At 35.7% G+C, this 18831-nt stretch overlaps 3 protein-coding genes across 15 annotated transcripts in view; 2 read left to right on the top strand and 1 right to left on the bottom strand.

The window, feature by feature from the left end:
* LOC125816843 (uncharacterized) overlaps nt 1-6351 on the top strand; it is a 42864-nt gene extending 36513 nt beyond the window's left edge. For 3 of the 4 annotated variants that reach the window (XM_049496483.1, XM_049496482.1, XM_049496484.1), the window contains 11 exons: nt 152-265; nt 794-853; nt 2858-2926; nt 3005-3100; nt 3711-3794; nt 3886-4004; nt 4086-4187; nt 4461-4577; nt 4936-5004; nt 5161-5227; nt 5585-5725. In XM_049496483.1, coding sequence (XP_049352440.1) covers nt 152-265; nt 794-853; nt 2858-2926; nt 3005-3100; nt 3711-3794; nt 3886-4004; nt 4086-4187; nt 4461-4577; nt 4936-5004; nt 5161-5227; nt 5585-5686 — 999 coding nt within the window. In that variant the 3' untranslated portion in view covers nt 5687-5725. Of the gene's footprint in view, nt 1-151; nt 266-793; nt 854-2857; nt 2927-3004; nt 3101-3710; nt 3795-3885; nt 4005-4085; nt 4188-4460; nt 4578-4935; nt 5005-5160; nt 5228-5584; nt 5806-5918; nt 5982-6068; nt 6105-6210 lie in introns of those variants that run through there. The other variant, XM_049496485.1, reaches the window with a different exon arrangement.
* Nucleotides 6352-7430: 1079 nt separating this feature from the next.
* On the top strand, nt 7431-11341 carry LOC125816828 (pentatricopeptide repeat-containing protein At1g10270). 10 transcript variants are annotated; one of them, XM_049496461.1, is made up of 4 exons: nt 7431-9257; nt 9933-10094; nt 10263-10287; nt 10456-11341. In XM_049496461.1, the coding sequence occupies exons 1-4, from the start codon at nt 7487-7489 to the stop codon at nt 11108-11110; spliced, it is 2613 nt and encodes an 870-aa protein (XP_049352418.1). In that variant the 5' UTR covers nt 7431-7486; the 3' UTR covers nt 11111-11341. The 10 variants fall into 10 exon arrangements, with proteins under 10 accessions (XP_049352418.1, XP_049352416.1, XP_049352419.1 ...); XM_049496459.1 differs by having other exon boundaries at nt 10372-11341; XM_049496462.1 differs by having other exon boundaries at nt 9933-10287; nt 10456-10495; nt 10724-11341.
* Nucleotides 11342-12767: 1426 nt separating this feature from the next.
* Nucleotides 12768-17064, bottom strand: LOC125816056 (glycosyltransferase BC10). The gene is made up of 2 exons (XM_049495649.1): nt 16381-17064; nt 12768-13713 (listed from the first exon to the last, which is right to left on the bottom strand). Exons 1-2 carry the CDS (start codon nt 16930-16932, stop codon nt 13072-13074), a joined length of 1194 nt encoding a protein of 397 aa, XP_049351606.1. The 5' UTR covers nt 16933-17064; the 3' UTR covers nt 12768-13071.
* Between the last annotated feature and the right edge of the window lie 1767 nt (nt 17065-18831).

Raw genomic sequence — 18831 nt, 5'->3', positions numbered from 1 at the left:
TTAATACAATAGTACTGGAGAGTTTTCATTTAAAAAAAGTGGATATGTAGTTTGGATGGGGAAAATACGAATCATTGTATTTCATTGCTAAACATTTGAGACAATGAAATTTGTTCTTCTATTTAACGAGGTTTCTTGTGCTATTTTTCAGGTTTCTGTGCCTGATGCTAAAAGCAGATCATGTATCTGCAGCCTCTTCTTGACTCTTGCTTTAATTTGTGCGGTCTACTTTACCGGAAGTGCTTTGATGGCTAAGGATTTCAGGGTATAATATAGCTATTACATTCAATTGCAGTGGGCCCATTTTGGTTGTGTAGAACTGATACTGGATCACTTACTTGGAATTTTTTTCTTTATCTACTTGAATGATTTGATTGATTGAAGTGTTAAAGTTTTTATCACTTGCACTCACCCCGTAAAAGCAAGTGAGCTGGCATTAAAGGTGTCATTTGCTTCAGGATGGATGGACTATTATAAAATTTTCTCTTCAGATGCATTTTGGAATTTTCATAGAAGAAATAACCTAAATAGCATGCCCACTCAACTGCTTATTAGATGTATAATATATGTATCTAACCATATTTAACCATTGTATAATCTATGTATACTAGCTAGAAAAAGTAAACAATGAATCCGTCTGGCTATTTGTGTAAAAATCCCTAGTAAGGGACATTTAGGTTAACATTAGTGGACTAAGCAGCTATGTTGTTCCTTCTATAACCAAAACTATTTTGCGTAATCTCTCAGATTTTCTTTTAATATAAGCTTTAACTACTAATTTGAATATTTGCAGGCTTTTTCAGGTTTTACAATGAACAGTACAAAGCAGAATGGACAATGCGGAAAATGCAAGGTTTGTCTCTTCAGAAGACAGCTTTTAGCAGTTGTGTTGTTAGATTTTCTGAAGTTGTTAAGAAGCTGCCTAGTTTCTAGTTATACTTGCCTAATATACATCAATTCACAAAATGCCGAAGTGTCAGTTATTGAGTCCTTTCTTATTTACATCCGACCTTTAGTTCGGATCTCACTTAACCTTGGCTACTAATAAAAAAGAAAAGAGAAAAAAAAGGAACCTTAGCTTAATTTACTGCACCTAAAGGAAAGAAGATTTTCCAAAACCTTGTTCTCAGTATGAGTTTTACTTTTCCGAGGTTCATTTCACTAAATCACCACAAAACAGTGTAGGTACTCTTGTCAGTCAAGCTGATGCAACAATCTGTATAAAACCATATTCATTCTTACACTGAAAGTCTAGATGAAATAAAACATTTCTTCAAGTTTGTCGAGCTCTTCTAGTTTACTTGAAATATCTTCTATTCCTTTCATCCCAAATTGTCTATGAGGGTGTATGGGCTTACTTTCGGTACTCTTTCCTCTCAGTTCCCAATTTCCTTAATCTCAAACTTGCCTAGTCTTTTCCCTCTCAAATTTGTTACTTTTCTTCTCATTTTTAAAATTCTATTTTTTTATCTAAAGACTAGAAATCTACAATTAGAAACTGAGAAACTCTGATAGTGAAAAGTGAAGTTGACTGTGTTTCCCCTTCGTGTCCTCCCTTCCATTCAGCTTTTATGTGTTCTACAACTTCATATTTTGCTTCTTTTATGTTACCATAGGGGCTATCTGTTTGATTGTAGGGGTTTGTTATTACGTGCTCTAGACTTTGTAAAGTTCTTATAGTGGTTTGGTACTCCTATGGATTTCAAGAGAGTGTGTTGTGAAGGTCCTCTCTTTGCTCTCCTTGAGTTCCTTTGCCTATGCTTTCTACCAAAGCAAAAACTCGACGAATAAATGTACAATGTGTTTTACTATGTTCCTTTAATAATATATTATAAGAAAGCTTAAGCGGCACAACTTAGTTTGAGATTTCTGTTTATGCATCATATTTCGTAGCTCTCTTTAGGACTTCACCTTTGCGACGGAAGCAGAGGCGTATCCAGGATTTCCACAAGATGGGTGCACAATTACAAAAAAATGCATCTTAAATATAAATTTGATCGGTTTGACTTTTAGGTTTTTAATATGAACCATTAAATTTTAAAAATTATAGGTCCAAAACATATAATGCTACTAGTTTTAAATTTTAATATACACATTTGATTTAATTATATAAAAAATTTACAATGCTAATTATTTTAGGAATTTTCAATGTAACACACTTGAAAATTTTGAAAGATTAAAGGAAAAAAACAAAAGAATAATTAGTTAAAACGCCAAAAGTGTAACCAATAACCACTTAGAGAGGTGTTAGTAAAAGACAAGATAGATATAAGATTTAAATTTCTATCCTCACTTAGAAGGGTGCACCCAATCATCATCGTATTATTATATGATACTTTGAATGTGGGTTCACACATTTATATTTAAATATTTTATAAAAAATATAAAACTACTATATATGATCTAGAGAGGGGAGCATGGGTTCACGTGAACCCACGGCACCCCCTCTAGATACGCCCCTGGACGGAAGGTTCCAAGTTGACTTCTGTAATGCTCCTTGGAACAAGCACATATTTGAATTCTGTATCAGGACATTAGATTCATTGCCCAGACAATTATTTCAAGTCAATTCTCTGGTGGAGAGATTTTCTCTGTGCTGTCAACACATGTACCCTCCCTTCGTACTGCAAACTTGGCGTAAAATATACTCATATGCATTAAGGAAAATAGCTCAGTTGAGACCAGTGAACTAATTAATGAGATAAAAAGAATATTTTGGTCGAGACAAGTTTAACTGATGTATCTGGAACACAAGTAATTTGGTTGAGACTAGTTTAATTTCAATTATATTGGGAGATCTAGTTCTACAGTTACAGAATTCACCATGAATTAACCTCCAAACATCAATTTTTTTTAGGTAACACCTCCAAGAGAAGAAAAACAAGAGAGTCATGTGACAGAGAATGTGCAAAATAATAAATGCCAGGTTTGAGAACCAGAGCTATTATTTATTTTGATTTTTTATCTTTGGCTTCTCTGGAGGTTCTCATTTTATTCCTCACAGAAAAAGTGCAGGCCATTAGGGAGTGAGGCACTCCCAGAAGGAATTGTTTCTAAAACATCAAACCTGGAAATGCGACCATTGTGGGGTGATGTTGAGGTAACTAGTTATTTTGGTCGAAAATTATTCATGAGTTTTTTTTTTCACTTTTGACTATCTTCAATCTGTGGTTCCTTGCATGGGAATGATTATGGTTGCATGGATCATCCATGTATAGTCCACCCCCTTGCGTGCTTTTTTGATACTTTTCGTCAGTTGATCTGTTGTTGTGTTTAGAAAGCTTTAGGTCCTTCATTTTTCTTCAAAATTTCATGGGAAAGTTTTAGGTCTTGACTGTGATGTCAAAGGAGATTATGTAGGCCAGGTACAATTATCCTTAGGTGGTAAAGTGAACTGCCAGAAGGAATATTTTTGTCAATGTGATGTCACTCACATCACACAAATTTTTAATCATATACCAATAGGTGTGCTCAGTGTGTGTAAGGTCTGCAGAAAATCGAGCTATATCCAGTGTATAAGGACTGCTTGAGTTTCAGTCTGAACCGAATCTCAAGAAATATGGCAGTGATTCAGGACCTTTAAATTGTCATGAACTTTTACTATATCAAATTTCTTTGTCCATGAGACAAATTATTTCACTTGTTCAACTTTTTTATGATATTTTCCAATGTTTCTTTGGTTGCTTATGATGCAATACTTTTGTATTCAGAAGAAGTCTCCACATTCAGTTAACTTATTGGGAATTGCAGTTGGAATAAAGCAAAAAGAGATGGTGAACAAAATTGTTAAAAAGGTTATGTTTCTTCATCTTCTGCTTCCTGTTTAGCTTGTAAATGTCATTTTAGTTTTCTGTTTTTTTAAATTGCTTTTGTAACTTGTTGCAGTTTCTTGAACATGACTTTGTTGTGATGCTTTTCCACTATGACGGTGTGGTGGATGAGTGGAATGATCTTGAGTGGAGTAATCGTGCCATACATGTATCTGCTATGAACCAAACAAAATGGTAAAGTCAGTTCTAATCAAATTTGTTACTGATTGCTAGTCGCCTGCATCTTTTTTTACTCATCTAACTCTCCAAAAATAGGTGGTTCGCGAAGAGGTTTCTGCACCCGGATATAGTTTCTGAATACGACTATATTTTCTTGTGGGATGAGGACCTTGGAGTCGAAAACTTTCATCCGGAAAAGTAAGTCTGTCTTACAGCACGGTCTTTAGTATCATTGTGAACATTTATCACTTGAAATGCTGATTTCAGAGTAGAGCAACTGTTGGATGCTTACGTGTACACCCGTTTAATTACTGCATATGTTTTTATGCTAAAAAAGGTTACATCAACTGAGGATTGAGCAGATTCAACGAAAATCTTGGTGTGATGTAGCGTTACATGCAAAAAATAACCAGCAAGGATTAGGCTAGTTGGTACTAAGATAACATTCTCACTGCATAAGTCTTTTTTCAGGTATATATCTATTGTTAGAGAAGAAGGGCTGGAGATATCACAGCCAGGACTTGATGCTAGTAAATCGGAAGTACATCATCATATTACTGTGCGCAGAGGGAGATCCAAGGTGCACAGGTTAGACTCATATTTTTTACGGTCCTGCAAGTTAATCTTATAAAAGATGAAGAACTACTGCGAAGCAGAAGCGTCCTTATGCTTATGAAGCAAACTCAAGGACCAAAAGTATTTAATCACCCTTTGAGTTTGAGATACGAATACTGAAATTTGAACTTCATTTCCAGCTAAAAAATAAAAAAATTGTTGTAATTCCTTCATAGCTGGCAATAATGTGATTTCCTGCAACTGCTAGGGTCATCTCTATGCTCTAGCATTTTGGAAAAAATAAAAATCATGATATTATTTGTGTGTTTACTTTTGCATGTTCGCTGTCTTGTTCCAAAAGCTGACTGGTAATTTTTTTTTGATTTGATAGGAGGTTCTACAGATTAAATAGAGGTGGCCGAACATGTGATAACAACAGCACAGAACCTCCTTGTGTGGGGTAAAGAACTACAACCTTTTTTTTCTTTTTAATGTAATATTATCTGATAACATCTATTTGCTCTGTGACCCTCTTTTTCTTTATGGCTCAAATGATTTAGTAGTGTCAGTAATCAAAACAACCTTGATTTTTCATTTTTATTAAATCGGTATGCAGGTGGGTAGAAATGATGGCTCCGGTATTCTCAAAAGCCGCTTGGCGTTGTGCTTGGTATATGGTCCAGGTATGGGAACTTTAATTAATTTTAATCGCTAACAAGTAATCAACCAACTTGTGTGTGGCAGTAAATACAATTTCTCAAAATGTTTTGTTAGTTAACTCAATCGAAACCACAAACAACTGTTTTGCTTTTTAGTAGTTGTGTCTCCTCCATGATACTTGATAGTATATGCAGTTACATAAATGTGCACTAATGATCTATTGTCCTTATGATTTTATACCAAAATGTCTATAGCATATCACCTTTCCTTTTCGAACGTCACAAAGACCCCTGCAAGTGATGATATAGTAGTAATGTTTAACTTGTAAATTTGCAACTCTTCTTTTTGCTCGTTTTTAACTAGTTGTTCTTTTGCTACAGAACGACCTGATCCATGCATGGGGCTTGGATATGAAGCTTGGTTATTGTGCACAGGCAAATCTAAACGACTTTCTTCCTACTTCCCATCTCTTCCTGACATGATTATAACACGTGTTATTAGTTCTCAGGGCGATCGTACCAAGAAAGTTGGCGTGGTTGATGCAGAGTACATAACTCATTTGGCTGTCCCTTCTCTGGGTGGTAATTCAGATGTAGAAACGGCAAGTAGTTCTTCCCTTGATCAATCATTGATCATCGATCCTCTTTTTGCAATTTTGATCTACTTTTATTACTTAGGAGCAAATGGATTAAGTGTTTGGCTTGTCTTGTGTAGGTGATCAAAGAATTAGATAATAATTCACTGCAAGGGAAGAACTTGTCTGATTCTGATACATTGGTATGATCTGCTAATCTTACATACTTAAATTACATAAATTCTTCGTTTTATATTTCATCTAAAGTGAACATCCTTTCGGAATTGCAGGCTGCTCCAGTTGAGAAATTTGACAATCGGTCTCTGGTAAGTTCACTACTATTTATTGTATCTGGTTTACTATGAAAAGTTATCTGTTGTTTACACTGTCAGTGTGCAAAACTTGAACTCTATATTGAATGACATTCTGCAGGTTAGGAGACAATCGTATATCGAAATGAAGGTTTTTCGAGAGAGATGGCGTAAAGCCATCAAGCAAGATCAATGTTGGGTTGATCCATTTCAAAGTCGAGAAAAAGGAAAAACAGGCACATAATGAAATTTCTCATAAGTTATATACATTCAGTTGTTTGTATATACATTGTATACAAAGAGCAGCTAAGAGTAAATAGCCATACAAGACTGATAGAAATATGCATCAAGAGCCACAGTTACTCAGAAGAGAGAGGGGTGGTGTGTGGATGTGGAAAATTCAGTCATCTTTCTCTTTCCTTTGGGAATCATTTTTCCTTCTTATAGATAAATTTTGTGGTATTTGTAAATACCATTTTTTTTCTTCTTTTCCTTTTTTTTGGGGGTCTAAGAATAATGCCAAGGGTGCTGTATAGTTATGTTTATTTATGGCATTCAATTTGGTGATTTGTTTCAGGTCAACAATAAGATTTATTGCTCATAATTACTGCCTCTTGGCTCACTTGCATTGTATCTTGCTATTTTGCTGTCAGATTATTCTTGCAATTCTCTTTGAAAACAATGAGGGATCTATCGAAACAATCTCTTTAACCCAAAGGTTGAAAGGTTTGAGTTCATTTTGCTCTTTTCAAAATCTACTTGTGAAAGTAAATTGAATATGTTATTTTTTAACTAATAGAATAAACTCTCAAGTAATCAGTAAGTAAGCAATTTTTTAAAATATAAGTAGGTTATATCTTTCTTTCTTTTTTTAGATTAATTGGTTATATTAGAGATCATACTAAATTCGGATTGTGCACTGTAGCGCCCATTTAAGGTGACACTTTTAACAAAATTTTCTACCGGATTCGAATTCAAAACTTTTGACTAGGATGACTCAATCTCCCCTTTGTACCACAAGCCTACAACCCATGTTGGTCATTTTCAGGAATTTAATTAACTACAACCTTCTTCAACAATCAAAACAAATGTTTCTTCTAATGGAGTAATTTTTAAAAATCCGTAAATTTTCCTTATGTTCCTTTTTTAGAGTTAAATAATAAAAACTTTGACTAGTACTTTATGGTGTACTTTTTTTTCTTTTTGATATATAAAAAATTACAATTTATATTACTTTTAGAAAGTAGCATACGGTGATTGATCAGTGTTATAGGTAATGCAAAAGTTATATCAACCACACATTAGTATTCCTCAGTTAAACCTCTCTATCATCATCTCATCTCATCTCTAGGGTTTAAGCTCGGACATTTCAGTGTTTCACCTAAAACCTCACCGCCATGGCACTCTATGCCATACTCCTCCGCTCTCTCCGCCGTTCCTCCGCCACCGCCGCCGTCGTCAGAACTCAAATCACAACATCCGTTCACAATCCTCAAAACCCTAATTTCCTTCTACCTCAGCGATCATTTGCTTTTTCATCTGCAGAAGAAGCCGCCGCTGAACGGAGGCGTCGGAAGCGGCGGCTTCGTATTGAACCACCAATCAACGCCCTCCGCCGTGATCCACTCCCCAGGGGACCGCCTTCTCCCGATGATCCTCGATCCCGTCTTCCTGATACCACCTCAGCATTGGTGGGCCCTCGGCTTAACCTTCACAATCGCGTTCAATCTCTTATCCGTGCTGGTGATTTGGACTCTGCAGCTGCCGTTGCTCGTCACGCCGTTTTCTCAAACACACGGCCGACTGTATTCACATGTAACGCTATCATCGGTGCTATGTATCGGTCCGGACGGTATAATGATGCTAAGGCACTGTTTCAGTACTTTTTCAATCAGTATAATATTATTCCGAACGTTGTTTCATACAATCATGTAATTGTGTCACATTGTGAAGCTGGTGAGGTTGATGAAGGCTTGAAAGTATACAGTCATATTATTGAAAATGCGCCTTTTAGTCCGTCTGCTGTGACATATCGCCATCTTACTAAGGGATTAATTGATTCTGACCGTATAGCTGAAGCTGTGGATTTGCTTAGGGAAATGCTTAATAAAGGACATGGTGCGGATTCTTTAGTTTATAATAATTTGATATTGGGGTTCTTGAATTTGGGTAATTTAGAGAAAGCGAATGAACTGTTTGATGAGTTGAAAGAAAGGTGCACTGTTTATGATGGGGTGGTGAATGCTACTTTTATGGATTGGTTTTTCAAGCAGGGGAAGGTAAAAGAGGCTATGGAATCATATCGATCACTTCTTGATAAGAAGTATAGGATGGTTCCTGCAACTTGTAATGTGTTGTTGGAGGTGTTGTTGAGGCATGGGAGGGAAACTGAGGCGTGGGCATTGTTTGATGCAATGTTGGATGATCACACGCCACCAACGTTCCAGGCTGTGAATTCTGACACTTTTAATTTAATGGTGAATGAGTGTTTTAGGCTAGGGAAGGTTTCAGAGGCATTGGAGACCTTCAAGAAGGTGGGGAAGGGCCTCAAGACCAGACCTTTTGCGATGGACGTTGCAGGTTACAATAATATGATAACCAAACTTTCTGAGCTTGAAATGATGGAGGAAGCAGAAAAATATTATATGGAATTGTGTAACAAGTCATTGAGCCCAGATGTCACAACTTATAGGACAATGATTGAGGCATATGTGAAGATGGATAGTGTCGAAGGCACACTGGAGAAGTACACAAAGATGGTGGAGGCAGGGCTGAGAGTCATTCCAGTCTATGCTGAAAAGTGGTTTAATTTCTTGATTGAGAAAGGCAAGGTTGCAGAGTGCGTGCCTATTCTCACCAAGATGGGTGAGAGAGAACCAAAACCTGATGTGACAATATATGATATTGTGATTAGGGCACTCTGTGGGGAAGGTAATTATGATGCAAGTTCCAATTTAGTTATTCAGACCATAAACTATGGTGTTGGTCTCACCAGTTCCCTCAGAGAGTTCCTGTTAGAAAGTTTTGGTAACCAAGGTCGTCGTGAGGAGATTGAAAGAGTTTTTGCTACTAAACCTACTTACATTCCACCTTCTACACCACCTCGAGGACAAGTTCCATGGCTTTCACAATTGCCTAGACAATTACCAGGAACTTCTCATGCTGCAGGTACTTTTTTCCATCTTTGGCACATCTCATTATTTTGCATTTTCCCTAGAATCATTAGTTTGAAGCATATATGTTTGGTTTGCATATATACAACTGATTGGTTGGAATGCCACTAACATTTACATAAAAACCAAATCGATTGAAGCTTTTAGTAATTTTCTTGGCCTAACTAGTTTATTTTTTGTTTTCTAAAGAAAAATAACTACTACCACAATTATTTAGTTGTATTAGTTGCAATAATATTACAAGAGATTCTTATTCATACAAATAATTTTTGAAAGTGTGCCAATTCTTAGAATAATATTTTAGAAACAAAGATATCTTATGACATGTATTCACTTTAATGACTTGTTCAAATAATTTTTCTAAGACAATATTCAGATTAATGAATATGTGCTTCACATGATCCAAAGTGGTTGTAACAATTTCACTTCCATCTTATCTAATGGAGTAACCTTTACTTAATGTTTTTGAAAAAAATATATTTTCTTACCGTTTGCATTATTCAGAAGAGATTTACATTTTCAAAATACGGTTTGGTCTAAATATCATATGGTTCACCATAGGCTCATTTGTCTCCCTAAATTTTTAGTCCTTAAATCTCAAAGAGATCTCTCATACAATATTTGTTGTGGGTTTTCCGACTCTTGACAGCTTTTTAATGTCTTTATGCAGGACAACAGACACCACCCGCTTCTTTATCATCACAAGTGCAAGGTCGGCCTTCAGTTCTTAATTCAACGTGGCAACAAAATTCACCTCCCTCATTCGTTGGAGGACAGCAACAAGCTTCATCACCTTCTTTCATTGGAGGACAAGGATCATCACAAATGCAAGGTCAGCAGTCAGCACCTAACCCAAGGTGGCAACAGGCTTCACCACCATCTTTTGTTACTGGACAAGGATCACATCAACTGCAAGGCCAGCAGGCAGATCCTAATCTAAGGTGGCAACAAGCTTCACCACCCACTTTTGTTGCTGGACAAGGATCGCATCAAATGCAAGGCCAGCAGTCAGCACCTAATCCAAGGTGGCAACAAGCTTCACCGCCCTCTTATACTGCTGGACAAGGATCACAGCAAATGCAAGGCCAGCAGTCAGAACCTAATCCAAGGTGGCAACAAGCTTCACCACCCTCTTTTGTTGCTGGACAAGGATCACATCAAATGCAAGGCCAGCAGTCGGCACCTAATCCAAGGTGGCAACAAGCTTCACCACCCTCTTTTATTGCCGGACAAGTACCACAGCAAATGCAAGGTCAGCCATCAACATTTGCAAGAAATTCGCATCAGGCATCACCTTCTTTTATTCAACAAGGAGCTTCACCACCGTCTTTCATGGCTGGACAAGGATCACAGCAGATGCAAGGTCAGCCATCAGCTTTTGCAAGAAACGTGCAACAAGCATCACAACCTTCTTTCGTGCCCCAACAAGATGCTTCATCGCACTCTTTCATGGCTGGACAGGGATCACAGCAAATGCAAGGTCAGCCATCAGGTTTCACACACGTTTCACAATGGTCATCACCACCCACTTATATGGCAGGACAAGGAGGACAGCATCAAAATCAAGGTCAGCCATCAGGTTTCACACAAACTCCTTATAAGGAGGCATCACCTTATTCCATGGATGGACAAAGAGCCCATTCAATGCAAGGTCTGACATCAGGACCTGTTCATACTCCACTAAATGAAATCTCACACACATCCCAATCAGTTAGAGGTCCAGCATCAGCTTTTGCACACGTACCTGGGCAATATGTAAGACATCAAGCAATAGAAAAGGCCTCATCCCAAGGGGACAATATTGAGCAATACCAATACCCCGAAGTGGCACGCCAAGGGAGAATGTAAATTGGGAAGCATAGTTTCTCTGAGGAGCCTGCTTTTGATACAGTTATCTAAATAGGACTGCAGGAATAGAAACATCTTGATGTCAGACTATGGTCATGGATTAATATGCACTGTTAGAAATCATTGACAAATTTTGTAGAGACAATTGATGGTTTTAGGCGATACTTGTGATTTGAGTTGCTCATAAGTGATCGAATAGTTGAGCTTGGTGAAACAAATTAAATTGTACTATTGGTGAGAAAATATATTTATTTACTCTACATCTTGTACACTTGAATTTTTCCCTTCATATCAATTAAATGTACTTGCCTCGTCAAAAAAATATCTTCTTTACTTGTTATTCTTTTTATTACTTGATGATGCCTTTGTTAAATAATGCACTCTATAATTGTCTAAGCCAGTAAAAAAAACACTTCTCATTCACATATCTATAAGCTACATATATTGTCATTATGAATTGTTGATAAGCTGTTACTTGGCAATGTTAAGTATCTGTAGAGACATGGATTATGTTCAGTAGTGACTGCAGATTGTTGCTTTGGGACTTAGTTTGCAGCTTTTGGGGTCTCAAGCTTCAGGACTTCAGTGCAAATGAACTTTGTTGGTCGCTAAGAAGAAAACAATGTTGCAAGTTGCAACATAAGTTCTATTATTTGCAGCAAGTCAATTCCAAGACTGTCTTTATACAGGTGAGAAGCTTTCTTTTTAAGCACCCATTATGATATCATCACCCACTATCTTGTGCTTGTTATGTCTCAGCAACAATGTCCAATGTTGGTTGATGATATGCTCGGAATAAATACCCTGCAAAGGTTTTCATTACAAGCTGAACCTTTCTGAGGTAATGCTGAGGTGTGCAAAAGTTTTTTTCTTGTCTTTTGGCTTTCAATAATACTCCCGGATCAAATGTTAGTTATGTGATCCATCTTGCTGAGCTGAACTTAAATTGGTTTTGATGATTAACAAGCAGCTACAAAACAATCAAGTCTTTTGGAGATACTGGTTATGCTAACTGAATTGCAGAAGTGTTATGCAGATATCGAAAGAACCAGATCCTTGACGACTGCTAATCAGAAGTTGCTACATGCATTTCTGCAAGGAATCTGTGGACAACTAGGAAATATTGTTGCACTTGCATTAGCTCTTGGGTTGGTTAGGTTTGAGCAGTTTGATCTTTGATAGTAGCTCATTTTGCATTTCAAAAGTATTGTAGCAGGTGATAATTGTTGGAGTATGTTTAGCTTTCTAGACTAGGAGTTTAGACTGGCTACAATTGGGTTGATGGTAGGAGTTTATAGTGCCTTTGATTATTGAATTGCAACCTAAAACTGCTTGTGAAGTTGGTGAAAATTTGAGGTGATTTTTAACTCTCCTGAGCAAGAAATTTTCCACATAGAACTGTTTGTATACTTCAATTTGGTGCTCCACTTTCTGCTTGTGCCTACATCATTGATGTTAAATAACCAGGTTCTTTATATCACGAAAATCGAGCCAATTCACCCTCTCATGTCTAAGGTGGGTTGCTAAAATAACACATCCAGCTTTATTGACATATAAGTAAGCATCACCAAAGTTACCTATTCTTACGACATCATGGTTAATTGCTCCAAATATAGCACTGTTTTGCAGCAAAATGTAATAGTTTTCATGTCGAAGTAAAGATGATATCTGGTACAAACTTTAACTGGAGATGAAGCTACAGAACATCTTGGATATCATCAACATGGTAGTTTACCCAACGACAAAAAAATAATGGCAAATTTAACGTCGTCTACACAAGAAAATTAGTACCTCCCCTCAGTTTTAAGGACCTAAATCCTCCCCAAGAAATTCTAAAGCATGTACTACAGGAGTCAAAAAACTCATAATGCAAACCTACACTTGTGAGCAAAGGATCTAACATCAATATAAATCACAAGGAAAGGGTGAAAAAAGATACCCTTGTCTCTCAAAAATCCTCTTCAGTATTCCATCACTTTGGAACTTAGGTTCAGTAAAGGTTCTAGAGCACTTGGATTAAACTTCCTAGCAAAGAGGTAACAAACATGTGTTTTCTCTGAGTTGTATGCACATGCTGTTCCATTGTTCCTTATCAACTGTAAAAAACCTTCAGTAATATTTACCGCACTGAATGCTGCAGGGTGCGGTCCCCCTAAGGACCAGTCAACATACGTCACTGTTCGGTTTGCATTTAAAGGTCCGTGGAACAATTGAATAAAAGTAGGAATATAGTGCTCATCCGGATAGCAAGCAGGCTTGCAAAATCTTCTGAAGATATCGTAGTATTTGGTATCTGAAACTACTCTAACAGCTAAAGTTCGATTCATCTCAAACCATTGCGACCCTTTTCGCCAATCAGGAAGTTTGATATCAGGTTTCATATGGCGGTTATAGCGCCCACGCCCATAGCGAGAAGGATCATCATATGATTCAACAAAACTATGAATGGATCCTATGAGATACTTGTAGACGGTTGGGAAATTGTAAACTGGAATGCAGCTCTCAGAAAGGAGGACAAACCGCTCATTTGAGAAGTCGAGCAGAGCATTGGCCATTAGCCTCTTCTCAGCATCAACAAGTGTTACTGATCCCCATTCAACATGCTGAAAAAGAAGAAGAAAATAGTTAGCTAACTGTTACATCAAAATCCAAAAGATCATTAAACATTAGAGAACTAGTGGATTAATGTCTAGCTAATAAAACAAAGGATTTCAATTCATTTACATAACTCTGTCCAATGTCCCCCTGCTCTGAATCTACATCCTGCATGATTTTTCAATCCTGCTGAAAAACCATGTAGTAGGTTGAGAGGACTTGAGTTCTATATTGATACCCAAATAAATAAATAATGATAGCCCACAACCCCACATTAATACTATGTATCAGATAAGTATTGTTCCTTGCTCACTTCACATAGCACAAGTTTACAAAGAGGAATAGTGTTTGTACTACAGATGGCTATAACAAAGACATGAATAGCAGGGGTGCGCCTCGGATTGTGATAACTTGACTTACCAGAACATTGTAGGAAAAAAAGAGGTCTCCTGGTGTAGGTATTATGAAATTTTTGAGTATACAAAAAGCAAGAAAGAAAGATCCATGTCTCACCCTATATGAACCAATATTATATGCCTAGCCCAACTCATAAATATACAAGATAACTTGGTTCTTCTTAAGCGGTTTCAGTAACATGGCTCAATAGCTTATACTTGCATTGGTGTCATTAGTGACCTGAATGATACTTCTCCTAGCACCTAGGGCACGAGTTTGTCTCCCTCATTTGTTCATAGCTGAAAAGTTTGTTCAAAGAAGGTTTGATGGTTACAGGGTTCCACATGTTTAGGAAGTGAAATTCCAATTTTCTGATCCTTCATCAGTAACCTTAATCCTTTGATTTTCTCTCTGATAGCATTTGAAAGACACACATAAGTGTATTGAGGATATGGGTAACTGCTTTCTGGATGATTTCAGTTCCTTCATAAACCAAGGCAGGGTTGTATTTATATAGTTCAGTAATTGCCTCCCTCAATTCCCATTCCAAACTAACAGAAATCCATATGGGCACAAAGATAGAGGAAAAGGTTAGAGTGACTGTTAATCTGCAACTAACGGGACCTTCAGCTTTTGGCTCCTCACTTGAACTACATACAAGACTGCAACCTGTTGCACCAAATATCACTAGTCTCCTTCTCATCAAACCTAATCTTAAGGAAATAGAGGTGCAGCCAGGATTTGGTCCACGAGGAGCCGAAAATGGTGTTACATACATACTTTTACATGCACACACTAAATGCAGCCCCATAAAGGAAACACATTTTACATATATGAGATATATACACGTGTGCATGAATTTTTTTGGCAGAGGGTAGTGGGGCATTAGTAAGAAATTTTAGTCACACATCAGGAATCCAATCCATATGGAAGATAAAACAAGGATCCATAACATAAAAAGGGGTCAAATGCAAAATAACCGATTGTAATTCTATATATTTTCTGATTTTTATGCCTTTCTCTCAACGAAAAGATCAAATGTCCAATCCATTTTATTTTTCTGGTTTTCAAGCAGGTTGGAATGTGTATTATCATAACAGCAGATAATTTTAAAGCCATTTCAACCAGCAATTTCAGTAAACAAAAAAAAAGGACAAGCCCATATGGCATAGGGATGAATCTCCTTGGAGAGGTAAAAGTGCTTCTCTTCCACTTACGACACCATGTTGACATCGGGCTTTCAAGCCCATTATTTCTACTTGTAACTGTTTACAGTCTTGATTATCGTAACTGTTTCATCCCCTTCCATTATTCGTGATACCAAGCATAGCATATCCATTGCGTCACAGGGTTACTCTCAGATATGGAAGTTCTAGCAATAAGCCTCCCTCTGATTCACATCCCTCACAACATGATCACTCTACGAACTACAATCTACAGCTAGAACAGCATTTTTTTCCTAATAAATTAATCTACCTGTAGAGTATAATGTCTCCCTTAAATCACGAATGAAAAGACAATGAGAAACAGTTCTGACTTTGCTTTTCCAATGCCATTGTAAATTTATTCGCTTGAATATTAAGTTACTGAATCAGCAGTCCAGTCATCTTACTTCTATCTAGTGTCAATTTTGCAGAAAACAAAATCACAGTCACAGAGCTCAATAGTTCAAACTATACAACATTGAAAATTCATTGCCAACCTTGGCAGTAAACAGCAACATTTAATAAATGTTATAAAGTATGTTCTCATCATTTTCCTCAGAATATCTATATGAGAATGTTTCACCGTACATTTTTGCATATTGTCACAAACTGAAAATTTCCTCAAACTCCTAACAGACTGAGCAATTCAACACTTGCATCAAGAGAACTGACGTTACTCTTGTTTGAAATTTCAACTTTTAAACAGCTTACTAACTAAGTATTCTGCAACCTTCCAAATCATCTTGACAATTCAATGTGCTATAATTTTTATTCTTTAATTAACACCTAATAAGAACTTCATACATAAAAGAACTTTGAAGAAAGAGAGTGCATTTCAGCATCCTTCTCAAAAGTTGGGAGAAATCAAAAAAGTCAGCATGCATCTTTTATGCAAATATAAGTCATCTCTAACTTAAAACATTTCACATACTCCATGTGAAAACAGAACCAAACTAACACATTGTTTTATGAAATTAATACAAAAAACATGCATTTGTCAAACTATCTATCACACAATAAGCATGAAACAACATCAATATAACAACCTTGACTTCATGTCAGCAAGAATCATACCTGACTTGGAATTTGCCTCTTGTAAAAAACTGAGGTATTAGAAATACTTAGGACGTACCCTGGGAGGGCATGCATATATATAGAATACTTATTCACATCCTGCCCTTGAAAGAACCTCTCCCACAATGGTATAAATGGTAACTGTCCCCTAGTCAAGAACATAAAGGCCACTTTAGGCACTCTCTTAAATGGAAACTCTTTCTTGTAAGGCTCTAATGAAGCTCTCCAAAACAATTCCTCATCTGACATTCCATGAATCAAAATCTTTGGCCTAACAAAACTATCCATGCTTAAACAATCCTCCTTCTCACAAACAGAACAATTTCCACTCTCCTTGCTCACTGTATCAGCCAATGCATTATTTGCTATAATCTGTTCAGCTTGAAAGGTAAAGTACCTATCAATATGTGAACTTGAAGTCAATCCAATAACTACTCCAATTACAAATACAATCAAAGTTGCCAACACCCTTAAAAGACTAACTGATGAATCTCTTGTTACTGACACAGGCAATTTACCCTCTAGGTCTTCCTTTTCTCCCCTATTCCTCATTTTTTGACTCTCAGGTTGCAAGATTATCTAAAGTTTCAACCTTTCACAAGCAAAAAACAAAACCCAGTTCCCAAAAGTGGGTAAATCAGCCAAGATTCACAGAGAAAACTCAAGAATGAAGTTCCGCTACTCCATTAAGAGTAAATTTCAAAACCCAATTCCAAAATCGTGTAATTCGACCAACCCACCAGAATAATCCATCAAAATTTGAAATTGAAGAAAACCCAGATGAAGTTTCGCTACTATATTACAACCCTTTCAATAATTTGAAACAAAAAACCAAAACAAAACAAAACAAGAAATCTTGATGTTTTTCGATTGTGATCTACAAAATCAAGAAAACAGGAAGAAGAAGGAAAAAATAAAAGTAATTACTGATTTAAAAAAAAACTGAGTTAATTAAAATTAAAAAGTGGAACTACCGGAAACAGTAAAATTGAATGATCGGAGGAAGAAAAAGGGGCAAAGGCGGCAAAAAGAAGAAGCATTTGATACAGTGATTGTTAATTTCTGAGAAGTAAGATACTATATGTATAATTAAGAAAAATTAATTAATGTTTATAATTAGATAATTAATTTGCCACTGAGTTTAATGCTGTCTTCACTTTGAATATTGCGCTCTAATTTTGGTCGTTTTCTCATGGTGATGTTTTTGACAAACTTTTGTTCTTTTCACCCACCATTTGTTACGATAAGAACAAGACGTTTAATAACATTAAGAAGTATTATCTCCGTTTTAATTTTACAGGAGTTTATCAGACGTGTATAATTATATTCAAAATCTACAATTCTCAATTTCAATTAGGATTTTCGAAAGCTACTCAATTTTAAATCCTAATTTATATCTATACAATAGGTATTATATTTCCTTGAAGAGATCATCTTAAATATTCAGTAAATTTCATAATATTTATAAAGAGATTAAAATATGTCGGGTTCTCATATATTCCACAAATCCTTTTTTTAATTTGAGAAATACGTCACTAATGACTCTCGAATCACGGAGAATTAAGGGAGAAATAGAATTGTACTCATATTGTTTTATCAATAATATTCTTGTTTCTTCTAATTTTGTTTATGATTGATTTTTTTTCATATATTTAAAAAATTTGGCTACTCTTTTATCCTAATTCTTTTAACATTTTTAAGACTGCAAGATTATATGATATTTTGGTATATTTCACATACTTTTGATTTATAATCACACGATTCAAAAGTCTTATTTATTTTCTTAAATTTTGTGTTAAATCAAAATCAAACAAATAAATTAAAACAAAAAAAAGTATATCATAATTTATATTAAAATTTCTTGAGAGATATATTACGTTCAAATACGGAGTACTCATATAAATTTAATATAGTTAAATGATGTAACAATTAATAATTCATTAAATTTATGAAAGTTCACGAGCAAAACGATTAAAAGTACGTATTACAATTAACAGAAGTTCAAATGCGTTTAATCATATATATGTAATAATGACTAAAATTTGAATTTATCGGTATTTTAATCATTTGAGTTATAAATTTTCCTATTTAAATTTATGTTTGACATAATTTTCTTTTTTTAAAAAAATAATATGTTTTATAAAGTTATTGAGATTTCTTCACTTATGCTTGGGGATTGTAAAACTTCTTTGATAAGGAGCATATTATTAGTGAATAGTGGTCTTACAAGATTGAATTTAGATTAATCAAATATCAATAGGAAACATTGTAGGTTTATTAATTAATCTACGAGACTCAAAATTCACGTTAATCAAGCAAATAGATTTAAATATCCAATGCTTAAAGTGAAAATTAAATCACAACTTCGATTCTTTCCAACAAGAGAATTTTAAAGCAGAAAATTATTAAAAGAACAAAGAATATTATAAGGAGTTTTTTTTAAAATCCTTT

This window comes from Solanum verrucosum, unplaced genomic scaffold (assembly GCF_900185275.1).
Source record: "Solanum verrucosum unplaced genomic scaffold, falcon-dt-bn FXZP01000261.1, whole genome shotgun sequence".
NCBI lineage: Eukaryota > Viridiplantae > Streptophyta > Magnoliopsida > Solanales > Solanaceae > Solanum > Solanum verrucosum.
Note: the sequence above shows the minus strand (reverse complement) of the source record. Positions and strands in the feature narration are given on the sequence as shown.

Coding starts and splice junctions, on each gene's coding strand:
- LOC125816828 (XM_049496453.1), top strand. CDS start 7,487: ATGGCACTCTATGCCATACTCCTCCGCTCTCTCCGCCGTTCCTCCGCC. Junction 9,258..9,932: donor AGGAACTTCTCATGCTGCAG/GTACTTTTTTCC, acceptor GTCTTTATGCAG/GACAACAGACACCACCCGCT.
- LOC125816056 (XM_049495649.1), bottom strand. CDS start 16,932: ATGAGGAATAGGGGAGAAAAGGAAGACCTAGAGGGTAAATTGCCTGTG. Junction 13,714..16,380: donor AGAGGCAAATTCCAAGTCAG/GTATGATTCTTG, acceptor CTTCTTTTTCAG/CATGTTGAATGGGGATCAGT.